The sequence below is a fragment of the Manis javanica genome, chromosome 15 (genome assembly GCF_040802235.1).
Source record: "Manis javanica isolate MJ-LG chromosome 15, MJ_LKY, whole genome shotgun sequence".
NCBI lineage: Eukaryota > Metazoa > Chordata > Mammalia > Pholidota > Manidae > Manis > Manis javanica.
In genome coordinates this window covers 82,055,986-82,075,227 of record NC_133170.1, presented here as the reverse complement: position 1 = coordinate 82,075,227, position 19,242 = coordinate 82,055,986, and the positions used below count along the sequence as shown (strand labels likewise).

General features: G+C 41.2%; 1 protein-coding gene across 2 annotated transcripts in view; it reads right to left on the bottom strand.

Moving 5' to 3' along the window:
• The window catches only part of NF2 (NF2, moesin-ezrin-radixin like (MERLIN) tumor suppressor), a 72,352-nt gene that overhangs the window by 27,425 nt on the left and 25,685 nt on the right, over positions 1 to 19,242 (bottom strand). For both annotated transcript variants that reach the window (XM_036993308.2, XM_036993307.2), the window contains exons 3-8: positions 17,955 to 18,077; positions 15,899 to 15,982; positions 8,194 to 8,262; positions 7,244 to 7,326; positions 5,299 to 5,374; positions 2,272 to 2,406 (exon numbers count right to left, since the gene is read on the bottom strand). In XM_036993308.2, coding sequence (XP_036849203.1) covers positions 2,272 to 2,406; positions 5,299 to 5,374; positions 7,244 to 7,326; positions 8,194 to 8,262; positions 15,899 to 15,982; positions 17,955 to 18,077 — 570 coding nt within the window. The remainder of the gene's footprint in view (positions 1 to 2,271; positions 2,407 to 5,298; positions 5,375 to 7,243; positions 7,327 to 8,193; positions 8,263 to 15,898; positions 15,983 to 17,954; positions 18,078 to 19,242) is intronic.

Genomic DNA, 19,242 nt, shown 5'->3' with positions numbered 1-19,242 from the left:
CCTTAACATGGGGATTATCAGAAGAAAGTTGTTAATAAAAGGAAGAAAGCATGAAGAAAAGGAACTGTAGTAGAAGAAAACATAGTTTCTGAAATCAAAGGGGAGAGAAAGAGGAATAATAAGGGACAGCTTAGAGAACAAGGCCACACCACTAGACAGGGAAGCGTATAAAGAACAAATGGCAACTGCTATTCCAGCCTTTCCCAGATTTCAAAGAGGCACTTAAATACGGATAGTGATTCCCAGGGAGGACTTGCTAAGCAGATAAACACATTTGGGAAGACGTTTTCTTGGGTATTCTTTTCACATCACACTGCTCAACAAGGCACTAGCACACTGAGGACAGAAAGAGATCCTTTGTTTAGCTTCTGGCCAAGTTAACTTAGAAGCAGTATTGCTCCTGAGCAGGCTATTTGTGAATTTCATGAGCTTTTTTTTGGCCTTGCTGTCCAACCCCAGCGCTGTTGGTGGGACACCACAAGCAGAGGGGAAACCACGGGGTCTGTGCCATGCAGGGTGTGCATGGAGAATCAATGGATCACTTAAAATGAACCCACATTTCTGTTTTGACAGCACGGCTGTCATGCATAACTACCGAGACTGCTTCCTGTTATGTTGAGTCAACTTGGAGTCCTCTTACTGCCCGAGTTATTGACATGATGGAACATGATGGTGCCCCACCCCTGGAGAAAGTGTATTAGAGCTCACTGTGTCAGGCCATACTAGAGAAGACTTTAATCCTCAGGTTCTGTGAAGAACAAGTGTTTTGGGGGCCTTTAGCACACAAATGTGTGGATATACAGTAAACAGACTTTATGAAATTAGAGATGAAAAACTACTGTATTGCAGCACACCTACTGCTTTAAGTCTTGTGGAGCTTTCCTTTTAGGCATGTTAAGAAAGAAATACCTAAAATGCTCATCTCCTAGGCTACTTCCAAAAATCTGAAAGCCAGAATGTTTTGAATTAATAAGCTCAATCTGTTTCTTCAAGCATGGCCGAGTAGATCTCAACCACATATCAGAAATCAGGGGCCTTGTGTTCCTTTCCTTGAGTTGCTACGAGCAAGGAGAAAACAGGAAATCTGCTCAGGGTGGAGGCGCTGCAGCAACAGCCGGAGCCGGAGCCGTTACTCACTGCACACTTGGCTGTGTGGGCTCAGGATGTCACTGAGCACCGCCCGGGCCTGCTCTCCTCTGCCCGATGCCCCGTGCTCTCGGGACTCATCCTCTGCGACCCCCGGAAAAGCCGGGGATGTGATGGCGGGGAACCTGGAGCTCAGCCCCTGCTGTTCCCCTCACTGGGCACAGGTCACTTGGTCCCTCTGCATCTCTGCTTCCTGATGTGACACAGAAAACCAAGCCACGGCCCTTACTCTTACACAGCAGTGCTCCTGTGAGGGGTGAATCAGTCAGGTCAGGGTCCGGATGAAAGTGAGTGAAGAAGAAAAACACATCTTTGTCACCAATCCCTTACACTGCCCTCATGAATTACAACACTTGAATTGTACTTGAACTATAACTTCCTTGAGGGATGAGACCAGATTTTCTACATCTTGTTTCCCCTGTGAAGCCTAACACAATGCAGATGCTCAAGAATTCCTTTCAAATTAACAAAGAATGAATGAGAAAATAAGCAAAGGAATGTAGCATTACAGCGTTTGGGAAAGGTCACCATCCCATATAGAAATATTTGAATTCTAACTTACAAGTGTTTGTATGAGTTACTCAAACTTAATTATTCCTGAATTCTTCTGAGCTCGATAGCCTGATCCTTAGTTATATCATTGCTGAGAAAGACATATATATATACACATATATATATATACACACACACATATATAGACACACACACATACATAAACATATAGAGGCATATGTCCCCATGTGTATCAAGCACTGGACACTGAGAGAGAGTTTAATGTATACCACACTTAAAATACAAACAGAATTTCTCACCAGAAACAGAAAGCCAAGTAATAAGAAAAGGTTACTTTCTGGTATTCACTATTCTTTGGGGTTTAGTCCTGACAAGTCGAGCTTCCCAACCTCTTGTTAGTAAGCTAAGGGGTTTAGTGATGCTATTTGAAAACGAGATGCCAATACTGTTCTGTAAATACTATAAAAATCAACAACCAAAAACCCAAAGCCTGGGAATTAAAGGATTTTGCTAATAACAAGGAGAAGTCTGGCTGGAGATGCTACAGAAAAGATGAGAGACGGGGAAGGGCCTCCTGGGCCCGAGTGCATCTGCAACACAGGCACGTCCTACCTCCTTGTCGCTGTAGGAGATGTTTCTGATTTCATTCCATGGGAAGGAGATCTTGGGGGTCAGCTTGTTATCGAGGTCATAGATGTGAAGCCCCAGAGCATCCACTCCAAGCAGTAACTCTGTGCCCTTTTTATTCTGTAGATTTGACAAAAGCAGCTACTGTCAGCCCCCGCTGAGGCTTGAGATTTTTATTCAACTTCCCAAAGAACCAGGCACACACTGCTACAAACAAGTTCCAACAGGACCCAACAGAAGTCACAGCTGTCTTGTAACCCAGGGGGTCTCCAGCTTCCTGGGTCAGGGCAGGCAGAGACAAAAGCGTGCCTTCTGGGACTCATGTGTGCCAGACAGGGATCACTGCAGGCTTCCGTCACTGGTTTGATGGCTGAAACACCAGCAATCTAAGGATTGCTACCTCTAAAAAGTACAGTAGTCCCCCCTTCTCCACGGTTTCCCTTTCCGTGGTTTCAGCTACCTGCAGTCAACCAGAGTCTGGAAGCAGATGATCCCTTTCTGACATTGTCAGAAGGTCAATAGTATCCTAACACTACATGGTTCACCTCACTTCACCTCATCACATGGGCATTTGACCATCACAATCACCACCAGAAGTGTAGTACAATAAGACATCGAGACAGATCACATTCATGCAACTTTTATTCCAGCATATTATCACAACTGTTCTATTCTTTTAGTTATTATTGTTAATCTTTTACATTGCATCTAATTTTTAAAATAAACGCTATCATATGTATGTATGTGTAGGAAAAAACATAGTATATATAGGGTTCAGTACTATTCATGGTTCAAGGAGTCCTCTAGGGTCTGGGAACATATCCCTTGTAGATAAAGGGGCACTACTGAAGCCAAGTTATCACAGATGCAGAATAAAAACCTGTAGGATTAGATATCTCTTATGTTAAAAGTTGTTGTACCACCAGAAAGAAAATTTGAAGTGCTGGAATCAGATGGTCTTATTTTATGTAAAAATGTAGTGTTGAAGTGATGAAGCAAATATAGTAAAACAATGATTGTAGAATCTAGGCAGGGGGTAAATATAGGTATTTGCTATAAAATTCTTTCAACTTTCCTGTATGTTTTAAACTTTTTATAACACACTGTCGGACAAAATATATCTAAATGAATGGTATCAAAATCAAACCTCAATAAATCTGTTAAAAAATTTAATTGATTGTACGTATGCTCTACCTCTAACAGTGGACCCGGTCAGCAGGCAGAGCAGCCAGAGGGCCAGTGCCCTAGGCTCCAGTGTGGACCTGGATGCTACACCCCATGCTACCGGCCCATCTGCCTGCATTGTGATCTGACCCTTGCATGGCCGTGGGAGGAAGCTCCCAGCACAAGGACCTGACCGCTTGATGACAACAAGGAAAATGAACCAAGACTCAAGGGCAGGAAAATAGCTCTGCAAACTGAGAAGGGGTTCTGACTGTGAGGAGAAGCACAATCTAACAGCTGGCATCAGATGGAGAAGTGGGTGTTCACATAAATCCCCTTCCAGCACCCTGAAGTCAGGCGCAATCCACCAGCCACAAAAGAGATTCCTCTTCTGTCTGCAAAGCTCTTAAGACTACTGCATTAACACAAGTGAGGCTTTGTACTTTTAAAAAAAAGTCTGCAGTACATTTTGGAAGATGAGATATTTCATTATGTTTCCGGCTATTCAGCTTAATTTTTTAAAACAAAGGAGTCCACCCTCTGCCTCCTACTATTATGACTCCACTGCTTCTAGAGAATAAACGTACAGAGTGGGACTCAGGCAGCCCCTTGAAAATTGTTTAAAGTACATTCTTCCTTAGTAGATGGTAAAATTTCAGGAACTTCAACACAAAAGATACTAAAATATCTGTTAGCCTTGTCTACAAGAAAGACACACAGCCATACACACACACACACACTCACACACACACAAAAAAAAAAGTATTTCAGTCTGACTGCTAGAGAAATATTCCCTAACAAGAAAATGTTGTTTTAGGGATTATAAAACACTAGTTTTCTAGAATCTAGGTGCTGGTATATGAGGCAAGAGGACTGTTATGTCGACAAAACCACAGACATGTATTAAATCACTCTGACCTTAAAGACCCAACAATTAGCAAATACAAATTAATAAAACTTTAGAAAACAACCTTCTGCACGAATATGGAAAAATTTTCCGGCACTTGTTTACTATATGAAATAACATAACTTGTCAGGGTGCCTTAATGCAAAGTAATTCATTTTTTAAAATCTGATTTAGAAAACAAATACATCAGGTAGAAAACTCCCCTAGAATATTTAGAAAATGGGTTTCAATTTACCCAAACTTAATACAAAATTTATAGGAACCCCCAAAAGGAAAGCAAGATAACTATGATAATAAAGGTGCATGTGTACGAACAGTTGTTTTAACATCAACACATCACCAGTTTAGAACCCTCAAGGAAATACTTGACCAAACCTCACGAATTCCTTTGGAAGGAGCTGCCCATGTACTGGACCCAGCAGTGGAACCTTGAGAGAAATATGTTCAAAAGACCTAGACTGGCCTGAAAACAAACGCCTCTCTGGCGCAGAAGCAATGGGTTCCCAGAGGACAGCGCACTATTAATGGTCTGAATAGAAAACCAATCAGCCTGTTAGTGAGAACAGGATTCCCCACCCAAACAAACTGGTCATCTCTGAAAGCAGCTTTACTCTCCTAGTGCCCTGGGGAAGAAAGTATTTACAGGTGCTCCCTGTGGGCTGATATCACACAGAACCAGAAATAGTCAAGTAACACTCAGAGCATTGGAACAGGTTTCTCCTGAGCACAAGCCAGGCCCAAGTCCCCCTGAGGCTCGACTGACACTTAATTACCTAGGATCTAATGGAAGTCCAAAAATAGACAATGAAGCTGTAAGACCCCCTCCCCTTCCTCTTTTCTTCACCACTGGAGCGTTAAAGAGTCTACCACCCCGGAATGAGGAAGTAACCCATCTTAGCAGTCTGCTTATACTGAGGGACCTTGGAGAGGCTTCAACACACCCGGATCGCAAAGTAGTTCACACCGTACATCTCCAGGTCCTGAGCTATCTTCAGATACTCCATTTCAGCTTCATCCCTGTGAGAATGAAAGGCACTGTCACTGGAGCTGAGTGAGAAAATGGGAGGACACGCAGGCACACGCTGTGCTGAGCATTCACAGCTGCCAGAGGACGCAAACCAGGGCAGACACCAGGAGAGCTCTTCCAACCCTGAGACTACGAGACACGCTGAGGTCAAGCAAAATTTCCCATCCCTTTAAAGACAGGAGGACAGAGTCATTACAGTGTCTCCTGGCTTCAATTTCATGCTTTCCCCTTGGTAAACAGTGACACCCGCCTCAAGTAACTGAAGAAAAGTTTGTGGAATGCTGTCTTTCCCTCTGAAGCGGATTTGGATGTTCAAATTATATTAAAGTTGTTGCTTTGTCTAATTGTGTATTTTCTTCACCTAAGTTTTGGTAATGCAAGCTACCTGAGGCTACCTTCCCGATTTTATTTCTTTGGGTGTTGCTGGAGCTCATCTGGGCTGTAGAACCTAAGCCAAGTCACCTACTTCTAAGTTATGAGACACACTGAAGGTAAGCTCTTGAAGCAGCAAGGACCTGCAGAAAACTCCCATGCAGGTACAGTACTGAAATATTTTAACTCAACTCTCCCTATGACCTTGCCTTCCTCCCTCTCTTTTTGATCTCAAAATGCTCTCAAATGAATTTAAGGAATTCAAGCCGAGAGAACACCAAGTGTTGGCAAGCAGGTGGAGTGGCGAGAAATCACACAAGCCTGCCAACGCACACTGGTACAATGGCTTGGAAACCGTCTGACATTATTCGTAATAACAAAAACCAGGAGACAACCCAACAACCTAAATGTCCATCAGTAGGGGAATGGGTAAATAATTTGTGGTTTATTAAGACAGGGGAATTCTACAAGGCACTGAAAAGGAAAAAACTGCTATACACAAAAACCCAGATCTCACAATCTGATGCTAAGTAAAAGAAATGAGCTACACACACAAAAAATAGGAACTGTCCAAATACATTTACATAAAGTTTAAAATAGACAACACTAATCTATGGAGGCAGAAACTAGGAGAGCAGTTATCGCTGGGAAGGTGGTAGTGGGGCGGTATCTCTCTAAGGCTATCTTGTCCCCTGGCATTACAATAGTGTTTTCACTTTGTGATATTTTCACCAAATGGTATGTTTATGATTTGTCCATTTTTTGGTATAAATGTTAGACATTTTTAAAAGTAAAAAATATACATATGCATGATAGAAGTTGATTGAAGAAGAGAAAATGTTAAAGGCTAATTAAAAAATGATCAATTCCTAAAGTGGTCAGGGAAATGCCAATTAACACTTAAGATACAAATTTCCACCTTTTAGATTACAAAAATTAGATTGATAAAAACAAGTGTTGAGGAGAGGAGGGGAAAAGACACTCCCACAGACTGCTGATAGGCACATAAATAGGTATAACCTTTCAGTGTCCTTTAGTGGGACCTGTCAAAATGCAAAACATTCACATCCTTTGACTCAGCAACTCTTCTAAAGAATCTATCCTCAGAACTACTCTTACAATTCTATAACAATACAGGATTGTACACTGCAGGACAGTTTATAAAAGTTTGAAAAACCTACAGCCACTCCAAATGAGTAGAGGAATTGATGCAAAAGCTATGGAGATTTCTATACAGTAGAATCGTTAATGTGAAACCAAATTACGAGTGAACGGAGTAGGTCTGTCCGTCCTGGCACATAGGAAGTACCCATAGCAATGAAAAAGGACACACACAAAAGTGAAGATGTGTTTCTCTCAGCTCTGCCTTATTCTCTCATATACTTTGGCACCACGTTTTGTTCAACAAGCATGTCCTAGTTTTGTAGTTCTTTAAAAAAAAAAAAAAGCCTACAAAGAAATGTAAACTAATAATGAAGCAGCCTCACCTGGCTCGGCCTCGGTGTTCTGCGTAACAGGCTGTAATTCTCTCCTCCCACATTTCTGGAGTCATTTGGTATAGATTTATTACCTACCAAAAAATAGAGAAAAAAAAAAAAACCCACACAAAAAAAGTTTTTATATTGTTTGCCATTTTTGTAACTATGCATCACTTTTACAAAACAGCAAAGGTATTTTTAAAAAGCCATCTACAGGGGGCAGTCACACACAGAGGTGGGTGTGTAAACAAGCACCATTCAATCTGAGTCATGACTTGGGAAGCTGCACCATTACTCAGGCCTAGGTGCACCCCTCTCCTGGCAGGGGCCCCTCTTTCATGGGCTGTAGGTCTCAGAGGGAGGAGCTTAGTCCAGAGAAATGCTCACTAATCTAGGGCCAGGCAGCCAGGCCAGGCTGTGTGTGCTGCGGCCTTCGCCTGCACAGTTGCCATCAAAAGAGCAGGTAAAGTCAAGGAAGGGTGAGGAGCAGGCTTTTATTATACATGACAGATGAGCAGAGCTATAAAACTGGAAGCAGCAAAAGAGAGGGAGGGTGTGCTTGTATGGCTAATGAACAAGATGAACATGAAGGATTAAAAACTACAGCGCCCATCCTCAGTTCATCTCCCCTATCTTCCCTGTGCCGGTGCAAACAGCTCGATTCCCTGGGCTGAATGCACACTGCTCCACGCTGCCCCCTGGGAATAACTGACCCACCTTTAAAGAAAGACATTTAAAGGCCATCCTAGTCCTGGCAGCTCCAAACTAATGCCACAAACCTTTGCTTTTTAATAGTCTTAACAGAGATTTCCACACTCTTTACTCAAGATTGATTAACAAAATATTTATTAAAATATTCTTGCCATGTACTTCCAATATTCCTTCTAGTCCTTCAGTCAGCCTTTTTATAGACCTCTTATCTGCTCTGTCTTCCCAAACTGGGGGATTTGATTTCTTACCCTTTTTGGAAGCAATTCCTCTTGGGCCAAAAATCCCCGCTTATGAACAGAGGGGTCGTAGTCACCATACTGGAAGGAGAAAAAAGGAAAGCCAGCTATTGAGATTCTGAAGACAACTGCCCATTTCTCGGCCAGGGCTCCCCTCAGTCTCATTCCCCCCAGCTCCGGGAGCAATTCAATTCTGATGACAAGTCAAGATTTCAACTTTGCTAGTTTGTTATCCTTGAATGAAAATATAAAGCTGATTATATCTATGAGCAGAGTTGCATAATCCCGTACAGGATGGATGGGTGATGTACTAATAAGAATGTGACATTTGTACGGAACTGTAGCTGTATTTTCTAACCTACAAAAGCAGTCTACCAAAACATTAGCTTTCGAAATGAAGTAACAAAACACAACTGTGATCGTTGTGATTAACGTGTGATAAGAGTCTCACCTACAAATGCATTTAAGTGGCTGGTAATTGGAGCCAACTGCTAGGTGGGAGTGAGGGTAATGCAGGCAATATTTTTAATACCTTTCATTCAAGGCTCTGGAAAATTCTTTGGAAAAATCTGATGCCAATGCTGTCAATGAATGAGTAACAACAATGATGCCAACAACAAAGAAATGAGTAAAAGGTTAACTAATTTTCCTAAAGCTGCAGAGCAAGACACAAGTGGGACCAGAAATGTATTTTAATGTATTCATCTGGGGACAATAACTTGGAACGCACTTCCTGATTTAAGAAAAATACCTCTTTCTTTCTTAGGAAACTTTAGTCTGAACAGGAAATAATAAAAATGAAGCAATTTTTAAAAAGAAACTAACCATAAAACATATAGAATATAAAATCATAGCCTGTCTCTTTGTCAGTCTGTTATTTAGTGGCTTTTCTTTTGACCCAAAACAGAAAGCTCAGCATTTTAGGGTAATCGTCTATAACCATGTATCCTTTTAGCGACCAACACTGGAGAAAAAAAGAAAGGTTCACCACAAGGCTGTCGGCTTTACCAACCACTGAATCAGGTCAGATGCGGCCCCTCTCATTCCCAAAGAGCCTCGAGTTAGACTTCTGGGGTGTTTTTCCAAATGAAGTCATATACCGAACAGACACTTATGGGATTAAAAGGAGATGTTCATCAGCAATTTAAACCATGCCTCATTACTATCCCACCCTGCTATAAAAGCCCTGTGAATTAATATTGCTTATGAGTCTCATAGTTGGCTTGTGACTAACAGAAATGTATTGCATTGCTTTCTGAGGATTAAAGGAATTAATTCGTCAAATTTAAATATTTAAAATATGCCACTGCTTTTGTGACCCTGTCTAGGCATTTTTTCATTTAAAAAACTTTAAGGAACCTGGTTTCTCTGGATCTCTGAAAGGCCCAGGGATAGAGCAAGGCAGTAACTGGCTGGGGTTTTCACGGGACTCTCTTGGGAGGCAGCTGCAAGGTGCAGGTAGGAGCCTGGCTCTGGAGGCACGGTGTTTAAGGTTCAGTCCCAGAGTTTTAGCTGTGACCCGGGAAATCTCTGAGTCTCAGTTTTCCTGTCTGTAAAATGAGGATAATGATGGTATTTATCTTACAGGGTTCTTATAAGAATTAAATGAAATAGTATCCATAAAATTATAAAAACTATGCTTGACATACACCACTTAATACAACCTCATGTCAAAAGATAAAAACTCAGGTTGTATCACCTCTCTGAATCTATTTTCTAATTTGTCAAACGAGAGAGCTGGTTATAGAGGCTTTCTAAGCAAGGGCTCTGGAGTATTCCCTCTGAGGCCTTGAGTAGGGCACTCTCTCTCTAAATCCCAGCTTCCTCAGCTGGAAAGCAAGGGTCATAATAGCACCTGCCTCACGGGGGGCTGAGGAGGAGGAAGTAAGACAATCCAGGAAAGCATTTTGCATAGGGCCTGGCTCAGATGAATGTCTGGTATTACTGTTATCCTCAGCATTATTTATAATCACTGGTCACCGTTTGCCTCTCCAGTTTCTGAAGAGGTAGGATGCTAAAAAGCTCTGCTAGTTGCATTTGCAAACCTCTCAAAAGTACTGACTAAAATCAAATGAAAAGCAAGCAGATATGCAAAGTTAAAGTTGTAAATTCAGGTTTCAAAGGCTTGCATGGTCAATGATCCACATATCATACTGAATTCCCAGCTACTCCACTGATGGAAATGTTACATCTGAGCAATGCAGAGGCAGCAAGGACACTCCTTAAAATGCCTCTCCACTGGACGAACTCCGCTTACTACATCAAAGCCACCTAGAAAAACGTATCTGCTCTTAACTGTCCCTTTAAAAAAAGCAAAAGAAGAAAGCCCTGACGTGGCGGCAGTCAGCGAGTATAAAAGAAAGTCATGCCCCCCCAGATGGAGGCAGCTGTGCCTCATCGTTTCATGTACAGATGCATTCAGATGACATAGCCCAAAACTGAATTTACCGTAAAGCTAATGAAGCTTGGCTTTTAGGTCTCTGCGCCTGCACCTAATTTTATATTTATAATTTGGTGTCCCTGCATTAAAGAGAACCCCCTAAGTTCTATAAACTTCAGGCCCCACAAAACCTGGATCCACCCCTGATATAAACCAACTCACTTTAAATTCAAGAAGAAAGTTGAACATTTAAAGGACTTCTGGAGTTGATTCTTGGGTTAAAAGAAGCTCCTTCTAGATGTTAAATACTTTCCTCTGTCTGTATACATAGAAAATCAGACCAAATGCTCTGAACAGGATTTCACAAAACATAAACATCTGATCAATATATATTTAGAATAGTTAGATCCCTACCGCACACTAGTCACTAAATTCCAGATGGATGAGATGCAAACCTCATATGAAAATCCATAAAAATACCAGAACAAAATATAGAAGAACATGTGTATAATAATGGTTGGTGAAGCCATTCTAAGTCACTCAAAACATAAAAAAAGACTGACAAGTCCAATATATTAAAAAAAAAAAGATAAAAGGTTAACACCCATAATATCTGGAACTCCTACAAATCAATTTGAAAAAGATAAACTATACAGTAGTAAAATGGGCAAGTCGTAAACATTGATTCACAAGGAAAGAAATATAAATGCCACTTAGTCTATGAAAAGATGCTCAGCCCCAATGTTAATCAAGGAAATGAAAACTTTTAAAAATCTATTTTTCTATCAGATTAGCAAAAATTTAAAAGACTAACAGCATCCACTGCTGATGAAGATGTGGAAAAACAGGTATTCTCACACACTGTTCTCTTAGAAGTTAAATTAGGACACTTTTGCAGGGCAATTGGTCCTATCTACTTAATTTTTTTATTGAGATAAAATTTACATATGTAAAATTCACCATTTTAAGCACATAATTCAGTGGTTTTTAGTATACTCAGAATATTGTACACACACCCCTATCTTATTCAGAATATTTCCATCACCCCAAAAAGAAATCCCATACCCGTTAGCAGTAAGTCCTAATATCCTTCTCCTTCCAACCCTTAGCAACCACTAATCTACTTTCTGTCTCTATGGATTTGCTTATTCTGGACATTTCATATAAGTGGAATCACATAATATGCAGCCTTTCACATCTGGCTTCTTTCACTTAGCATTATTATAAATTTTACATGTTTTTATCCTTTAGCCCAGTTGCACCATTTGTTGGTGTCTGTCATAGAGAAATATTGTTTATATGTGCCTAGAGAGGCATATTCAAGGATGTTCAGTGTCCATTTAAATTATAGAAAGAAAAACAAACCTAAATATCTACCAATAAAGAGATATCTAAATAATCCACAATCCCCCCTTTTTATGAAACACTGTGCAGTAGTTAAACAAATGAGGTGGGTCTATCTGTTCTGACAGTTTTAAGTGAAAAGGGAGTGTTGTGTAGGAGTTCCTCTGGAGTAGCCACATAGAAGTGCAATTTCGGGGACTTGGGGAAGGCATGAACCCTCAGCTGACTGGCCCCCAACACACACACATTTGCTCTACAGAGGTTATGCCCATTCCCAGTCCCCTCCAGCAAGTATATAAGATCAAACCAAGCTACTATCCAATTTACTAATCCTTGTCAATCTTATAGGCTTGAAATGTTACCTTACTGTTGCTTTAATTTTTCTTTTTCTTGGTTCCTGGTGAGATTGAGCATCTTTTTGTATTTACAGACTATTCTCATTTCTCTTCTATGAAGTACCTGCTGGTTCATACCCTTTACACCCATTTTTCTGCTGCCTTTTTCTTATGAACTTAAGAGCTCTTTATATTCAGGGATACATCTGCAATTCTACTTCTAGAAATCTACCTCAAGGGGAAAAAGTTTTTGCACATGTACACAAGGAATCATATAAAAGAATTTTCAGTAAAGAACTGTTTATAATAGGGGAAAAGTGGAAGCTAAACTTACCTCTCCCCCAGAAGGGGGATGGGTAAATAAATTAGATTTATTCACCAATGGCTGCCATCCAGCAATTAAAAGCAATGAGCTACATCTACACATACAACAGGCTACATCTCAAAATCGATGTTGAGTAGGAAAAAAATATATCAATTTATAAAAAGATAAGCCAAAAAAGGGGGGAGGGGTATAACAGAGTATATCACCTTTTACATCAACTTTTACCTTCTAAATATTTTTAAGTCAGTGTCTTCCCTTCCAACTGACCACTGCCCAAGGTGTGACCCTCATTGTCTCTCACCAGGATGGCCACCACAGCCTTCTAACAGGTCTCCATTTCCAAACTTGTCTCACCCCAATCTGTCCTTCACACAGCCACCAAAGATCTGTCTAAAATATAAACTCTCCACTGGCTCTGCATCACTCACAGGATAAAGACCCTTTATGATCTGGCCTGCTGCAGGCTGCTTCAGTCTCAACGCTTGCCACTCTTTACATATACTTCACATACCCAAGTTCTTAATGGCCTTTTGGCACTCTGTCCCTAATTTACATCAAAGTGTACTAAGAAATACTAAGCCTGCTCTCCCACCATTCTTGTCTCTGAACTACGAATCTGCAGGCCAGTGCTGAAAGATTGGTAAATTGCATACCATTCTCTCCCAAAGTCATTTTAATAAGAACACATTTTAAACATCAAATTGTCAATATAAGATCCAACAGGTGGCTTAAAACATTGCAAGATGGTTTGACATGTCATGTGACTGGCTCCCAAAAAAACCCAGCCCATACTTTTGATTCAAGCATAACTCGAACTCCCTCCCACAAATACGGTTCTTGTTAACTGAACCATGTGATTAATATTTGTATTTATACTTTGAGGGTAATTGTTTCTTTATGCTTTGGAATTAACTGTGTCTATATCATTCAAACAGCTGAAATACTGTAATGAATACATTTGTGCATAATTACATTCCACGTGTTAATGAGCTCAATTCACTTTCCCCACCACACTTTGAAAGTTCCTGTTTCAGAATGGTTGTAGAGGGAAATAAATTGAATATAATGGGAGGAACCAGTATGATTTACTGAAAAGTCTGGACTAATGTGATCACGTAAATGAGTGGAATTCCGTGAAAGGCAGTGTGTGCTATCCAGAGACGCCCCTCACACACTAGGGTGGGAGGCGAGTGCAGAGCGCTGAGTGAGGCAGCCCGGACACTGGGGTTCTTGTCCTGGTTCCACGCTCCGGTTCTGCTCTGCTTCAAATCCTGTCCAACAAGAAGTGGGCTGTGTATTTCCTTTAAAAAAGAATTAGCATAAAGTATTGTGACCTTAGACAAATTATCCATCCTTTCTAAGCCTGAAATTCCTCATCTGCAAACAGGCATAACACTCTCAAACCTTGGCTTACAGAAACGACTACTATGAGTATCGCACAAAATATTCATTTGTAACATTTTGTAAAACTGTAAAACACTACAGGCATGTAAGATCTTATTAATATTGTAATCAGGGATATCCTTTTAATATTAACCAGCAGTCCTAGAAACCAGAAGCATATATTATATGCTGTTATAATATGTTATAGAAGTTATAACAATCCTTAGTTTTCACGAATGCAGACTTAGAGTCATAGATTACCTTTATTTGTAAGATCTGAAAATTTATACCGGAAAAAACAGTTAGAACATCCTCCTCCATATGAGCCACATATGCTGTCTGTGAATCACTTTCATCTCTAAATTAGTAGGATCCAAATTAGTAGGGCTTTCCTACAGTGAAATCTGTTTAAGCAAACATCTGCCGGTTCCCTGAAAAGTTATTTTTTTCCCACAGGTGGCCTTTGAATTTGTGGCCCAAAATCCATGCCAAGAAAATGTAGCCTTTGAGCCTGAAGCCTTTCAAGGAGATGTAGTGTCCTTGAGAGCTTAGGCCTCCTCTCCACTGGGGAGAAGGCATGCTAAAGAGGAACTCGGTTCTGGGCCAGGAAGTGCTCAGATTTAATGAAAGTGACAATGATTGCTTCATCACCGTCAGGGCGATACTGATTGAAAGGACACATTTTTCCTGTTATTAATATTCTTAATCAAAGCATAAAAGGAAGCATATGTTTTAGTTGAACTAAGGCCCATTTTCTATTTTTTTTAATTACTCATTTCTCTGGGCAGTTAAATAGGGGAGGACAAAATACAACTCCAAAACCATGAATTCGGCACTTGGCTTTATCCAAATGACCTTGGGCAAATCACTTAGGGCAGATTCTTGCTTTAGTGTCTGTATCTCTGACAGAGTCAACAACCCCTCCTTGGGCCTGAAGAACACTCAGCAGATATTAGACGAGTCATAAGATGATTGAATCGATTCTGGTGCTTGTTTGCATGACCAGTGTGAACAGACTTCTTTCCTCCCAAACGACAGGCCAGTTACTTCCTGGCTTTACTCTGAAATCATATTAAACTACCCAAAAAAACAAGCTAAGGAGTTAAGAATATCTTATTATTTTTTATAACACTGCAGGAAAATGGTTTTATGGATACCTCTAACTTAAAAAGAAAATAATAAATGAAAAGATTTTGCAAAATTGCAAAAGTAATGAGGATGTCCCAATTCTGGGACATCTTATGCTACAGTGAGAGGAAGGAAGCAGAGGGACTAGGAGAAGGGAGTGTGACTGAAGTGGGCTATCTAAGGGACACAAAGTGCCCTGGGCTGACCCTATAGTTGGTCTTATAAAAACAGAGAGGACAAAAACACAAGACCAATGGTGTCCTTCTCCACCCCCCTAATTCACAGTGATTTCTCTGTGAATGACTTTCAGCTTATCATACAGCTCATTGGAATCAGTGGGCCCAAGAGCCTGCAGTGCCTAGCCATAAGCACAGCTAGCACACCCACCAGAGGTAGATGCAGCAGGGCATTCTCTAGATGTGCTATGGTCCCCACACACAGGGCCGCTGGGTCCTCAGAAGATGAGACCCTGGGCCTTTCTGACCTAAAGGCCACATTCGGCCCAAACTTCCAACCGTACATTCATTTCTCTTAGTTAAAAAAAAGAGATTGGTCCAATGAATGTACTTAATCACATGTGCACAATGAGATTGCACAGAGAATTCATCAAGCTGTACACTTATCATTTGTACATACACACACATGCTTTTGCAAGATTATACAGAATCTGGGACAGTGATAGTGACTCCCCGTCCACACATCCCATTACATCTCACTTTGTGCGAAAAGTGACTAAGAAATCCAAAGAAAACAGATGACTGGGGTGATCTTGCGGCACATGCTGGTGCCCAGGAAGAATGCATTTTTCTTCTTTGAGCCTACCTTGGCCTGGACAGCATAAGAAGCCAGGAGCACAGAAGCCTCAGGAGGGCAGTAGATCTTCTCATCTAAAATCTGCTTCTTTACCTGGAAGGAGCAACAAGGGAGACATGAGGCCCTGTGCCTGAACGTGAGCTACGCAGGCTGGTCACAGCAGATGGCTGCAGGGCGTTCTAACGAGGGCTGCCAAACCAGCCTGTTAATGACTTTCTGACAAAGGGTACACTTTTTTTTACTGCTGCAGACATGCTGGTAGTCCAGCTACTGAGAAGTTATTGGCGAGATGACTACGCATAAAATACCCTACCTCTTCTCTTCGTGATTATGTGCTCAAGAGGAAGAATACTCCTTATGGTTAGAATAGAGCCTGACATCTGGGCTGTGACGGAGGAGGGCTGTGATCCTGAAAAGCGTCAGGAGCAGCTCTAGTGGTGACTGCAGCCTCGGCCCCTGTTGCGCACATGCAGCACTAAAGGAAATGAAATCTACTTTTAAGTCTCAACACAAGACAAAAGTCAGCAAGGCCACTGAGTTATGACTGTAGAAAAAAACCATCACTTTCAATATGCTCGCTCTAAGGAGAAAGGAAGCAGTAAAGTCTGATCGATTAAACTCTTAAGTACAGGTGAGGCCCAGGAAATATAATTCTCAAGCCATAATGCTGAATTAACCTATCTCATTGCATTGCATTTCTTAGAATGGGGCAGCATGTAATGTTCCAGACATAGAGGGAAGAGGGTCCCATGAAGCGGGGCACACTAAAAGAAACACAACAGGAAAGCTGGCGCTCTTTGCACAGATGTCAAGTCACCAGAGCCATATAAGTAGTAAATTTTGCTTTGCTCAGCCAAGAAAATGCACCAACATTGCAGAGGGAAAATTATGCTAAGGTCAGATGAGGGTTGGGCATTGCTTCTGAGGGCTTATAAGAAAGCCATCTCTGTAATGCTGGGACATTCCAGGGCCTAGGAGATCATTACGTGGTTTTGTTCAAAGCAGTGCAACTTTCTAATCCCTTGGTTTTTTTTCAAAGGGAAAAAAAAAAAACCCATCCTAAAAAAAATCTGAAAGGACTTCCCTTTGACAAGAAAACGTTAGGAGGGGGAATAGGTGTCTCTATATACCATATATACAAACACATTTTTACAAACGTTTTTTGTAAAAGAAATTATTTGGGTTTTTAACATTACATTTAGCTTAATTTAATATTTACTGAACTCAATAATCTGAGGTTCAAACTAATTAAAAGAGAACTAGGTGGCAGACTACAGTCAATTCTGGGAAATCAAGCAATTACCGCCCCTGCTGCGATCTCTTCCATGGCTGGCGGCGGCCACCTTTGGGCCCGCAAGCAGCCAGCGCCACCCTCTGTGACTAACCAGGAAACCTGGGCAGCGATCTGGCCGAGCTGACAGGGTTTTCATCCTCACACAAACCCTCGCTCACAGTGCCCCCAAGAAAACTAGCTGTCTTTGAACTTGTAATCACGGATCTCCTAATTTCTTCAATTCCGTAGAGCGATTACTTATGGAATGCCTACTGTGCATTCAATGAGCCTTGCCTTTCCGGGGCTTCCAGTCTAATGAGGGAGTAAGAGAGAAATAAGACAATCATAGACAAAGGGAAGCAAAAGCACAAAGTTTGAAGCTCTACATGCAAGGGATTAGCTGAGCATCACTGGAGTTTTGCTCTTCTGTTTTAATGAGAGTAGATTTTGAACTTTTGGAAGAGCTATTCTTTATAAGATGGTCTCTTCAGACTTCCTCTGCAACTTGAGTACTTGTTAAGTTAGTGAGAAGAAAATAGGATCCACCTGCAAAGAGGTTTCGAGTTAGGTAGCTCCTTGCATCCACTCTCGTTCACCATCACACTTCGGTAATTCCATCTGACACCAATTCCCATCACTCAAGTACAGTCAGTTCTGAAGACTCTTCACATTACAGAGCCAAGGGGACTGACTTTCCAGAGGCAAAACATTTTTGCAGTGTAAAGGCATTGGGGGCCAACTTCGAGGGGTTCATGTTCTCTCAGAATTGGGGGGCAGCACGGACTGACGTACCTGCAAGAAGAATAAATGTTGCGTGATCTCTTGAACCAGCTCCTCCTCGGCATTCTCAGGATAAAATTTGGCCAGGAAGTGAAAGGTGACTGGCTCTTCTTTTGAAACATCATGATCCAGCACCTGCAGAATTGCAGAGCAGAAGAAAAACAAGCTATGTTGGCACCATTTCCTCCCATGCCACCATCAAAGAACCTTTTGCAAGGATTGTATAAATATGTTTCCCCCTCTAAACTCATCACATTTCCTGAAGGCTGTGATTCTACAGTTTGAAGCATTTACAAAGCCATCTACAACAAGAGGTAATATTCTCTTCACATGGTGTTTCTGAACCGAATTAATCAATATCCCCACGGGGTGAGTGGAGCCAAGATTATTAAGGCACAAATGTTTTCAAGGCCACAGAGATAGTTAAAAACTAGAAATTTATAACTCAAAGGTCTTGGGCACCATCTTTTACGGTAGGCTGAAGGTTTTTTAATTTTCTGAAGTAGTGGAATCTTCCTTTATTCTTTTTGCTGGCTGCCAGCTCCCAACATTTAGGTCCATTCCAATAATGGAGCTAAGAGATGATGAACTAGATCTTTCTGAAATCATCTAAACATTAATGGAATTAACAGAGCAGAAGTGAAACATGTCCAGTATGGCAACCCTTTGTTTCAAGGAACCTCTAGAGATGCCCCACAAAACACTTGAGCACAGTCAATAAACCATGCTGCCTTTAATCTTCTAACAATTTCATCCACCCACTGAAAAGCTTGAACCATCTGCTCTCCAGAATGAATTTCATTTCAGGACATAAACATGCCATGTGACAGGCTACAAGACTCCATTAACATGTGTCATAATTTATTTCCTTTGAGCAGCAGGTTCCATGGCTCCTGATGCCCCCAATCTAATATCCATTTGGCCAACACTCAGCTATCTAAAATTCACTTTGCTGAGAATCACAAAAAAGATACAGAAAGTTTTGCTGCCTTTGATAGATAACTCTTCATGCTTCTGCCCATATAAACCTGATCAAGGACACTCTGGTGACATCAGCACACAATGGCACTTTGATGTTCATGATTATTGGGAATTACCATAAGAAATTTACAACCAGGGGGGATTCCAACATAAAGATTCAGATTACTGGGTACATGGGGGAACACAATTTGAACACTTAAGTTTAGAACCAAACTGGTAAAAGACAGGAGGCTTTCATTGTTTATCATGCCATGTAGTAGATAATAAAATCAGGCAGGCAAATGCAAGGGGTACCTTTTGGGGTAAGAATTAGATACTG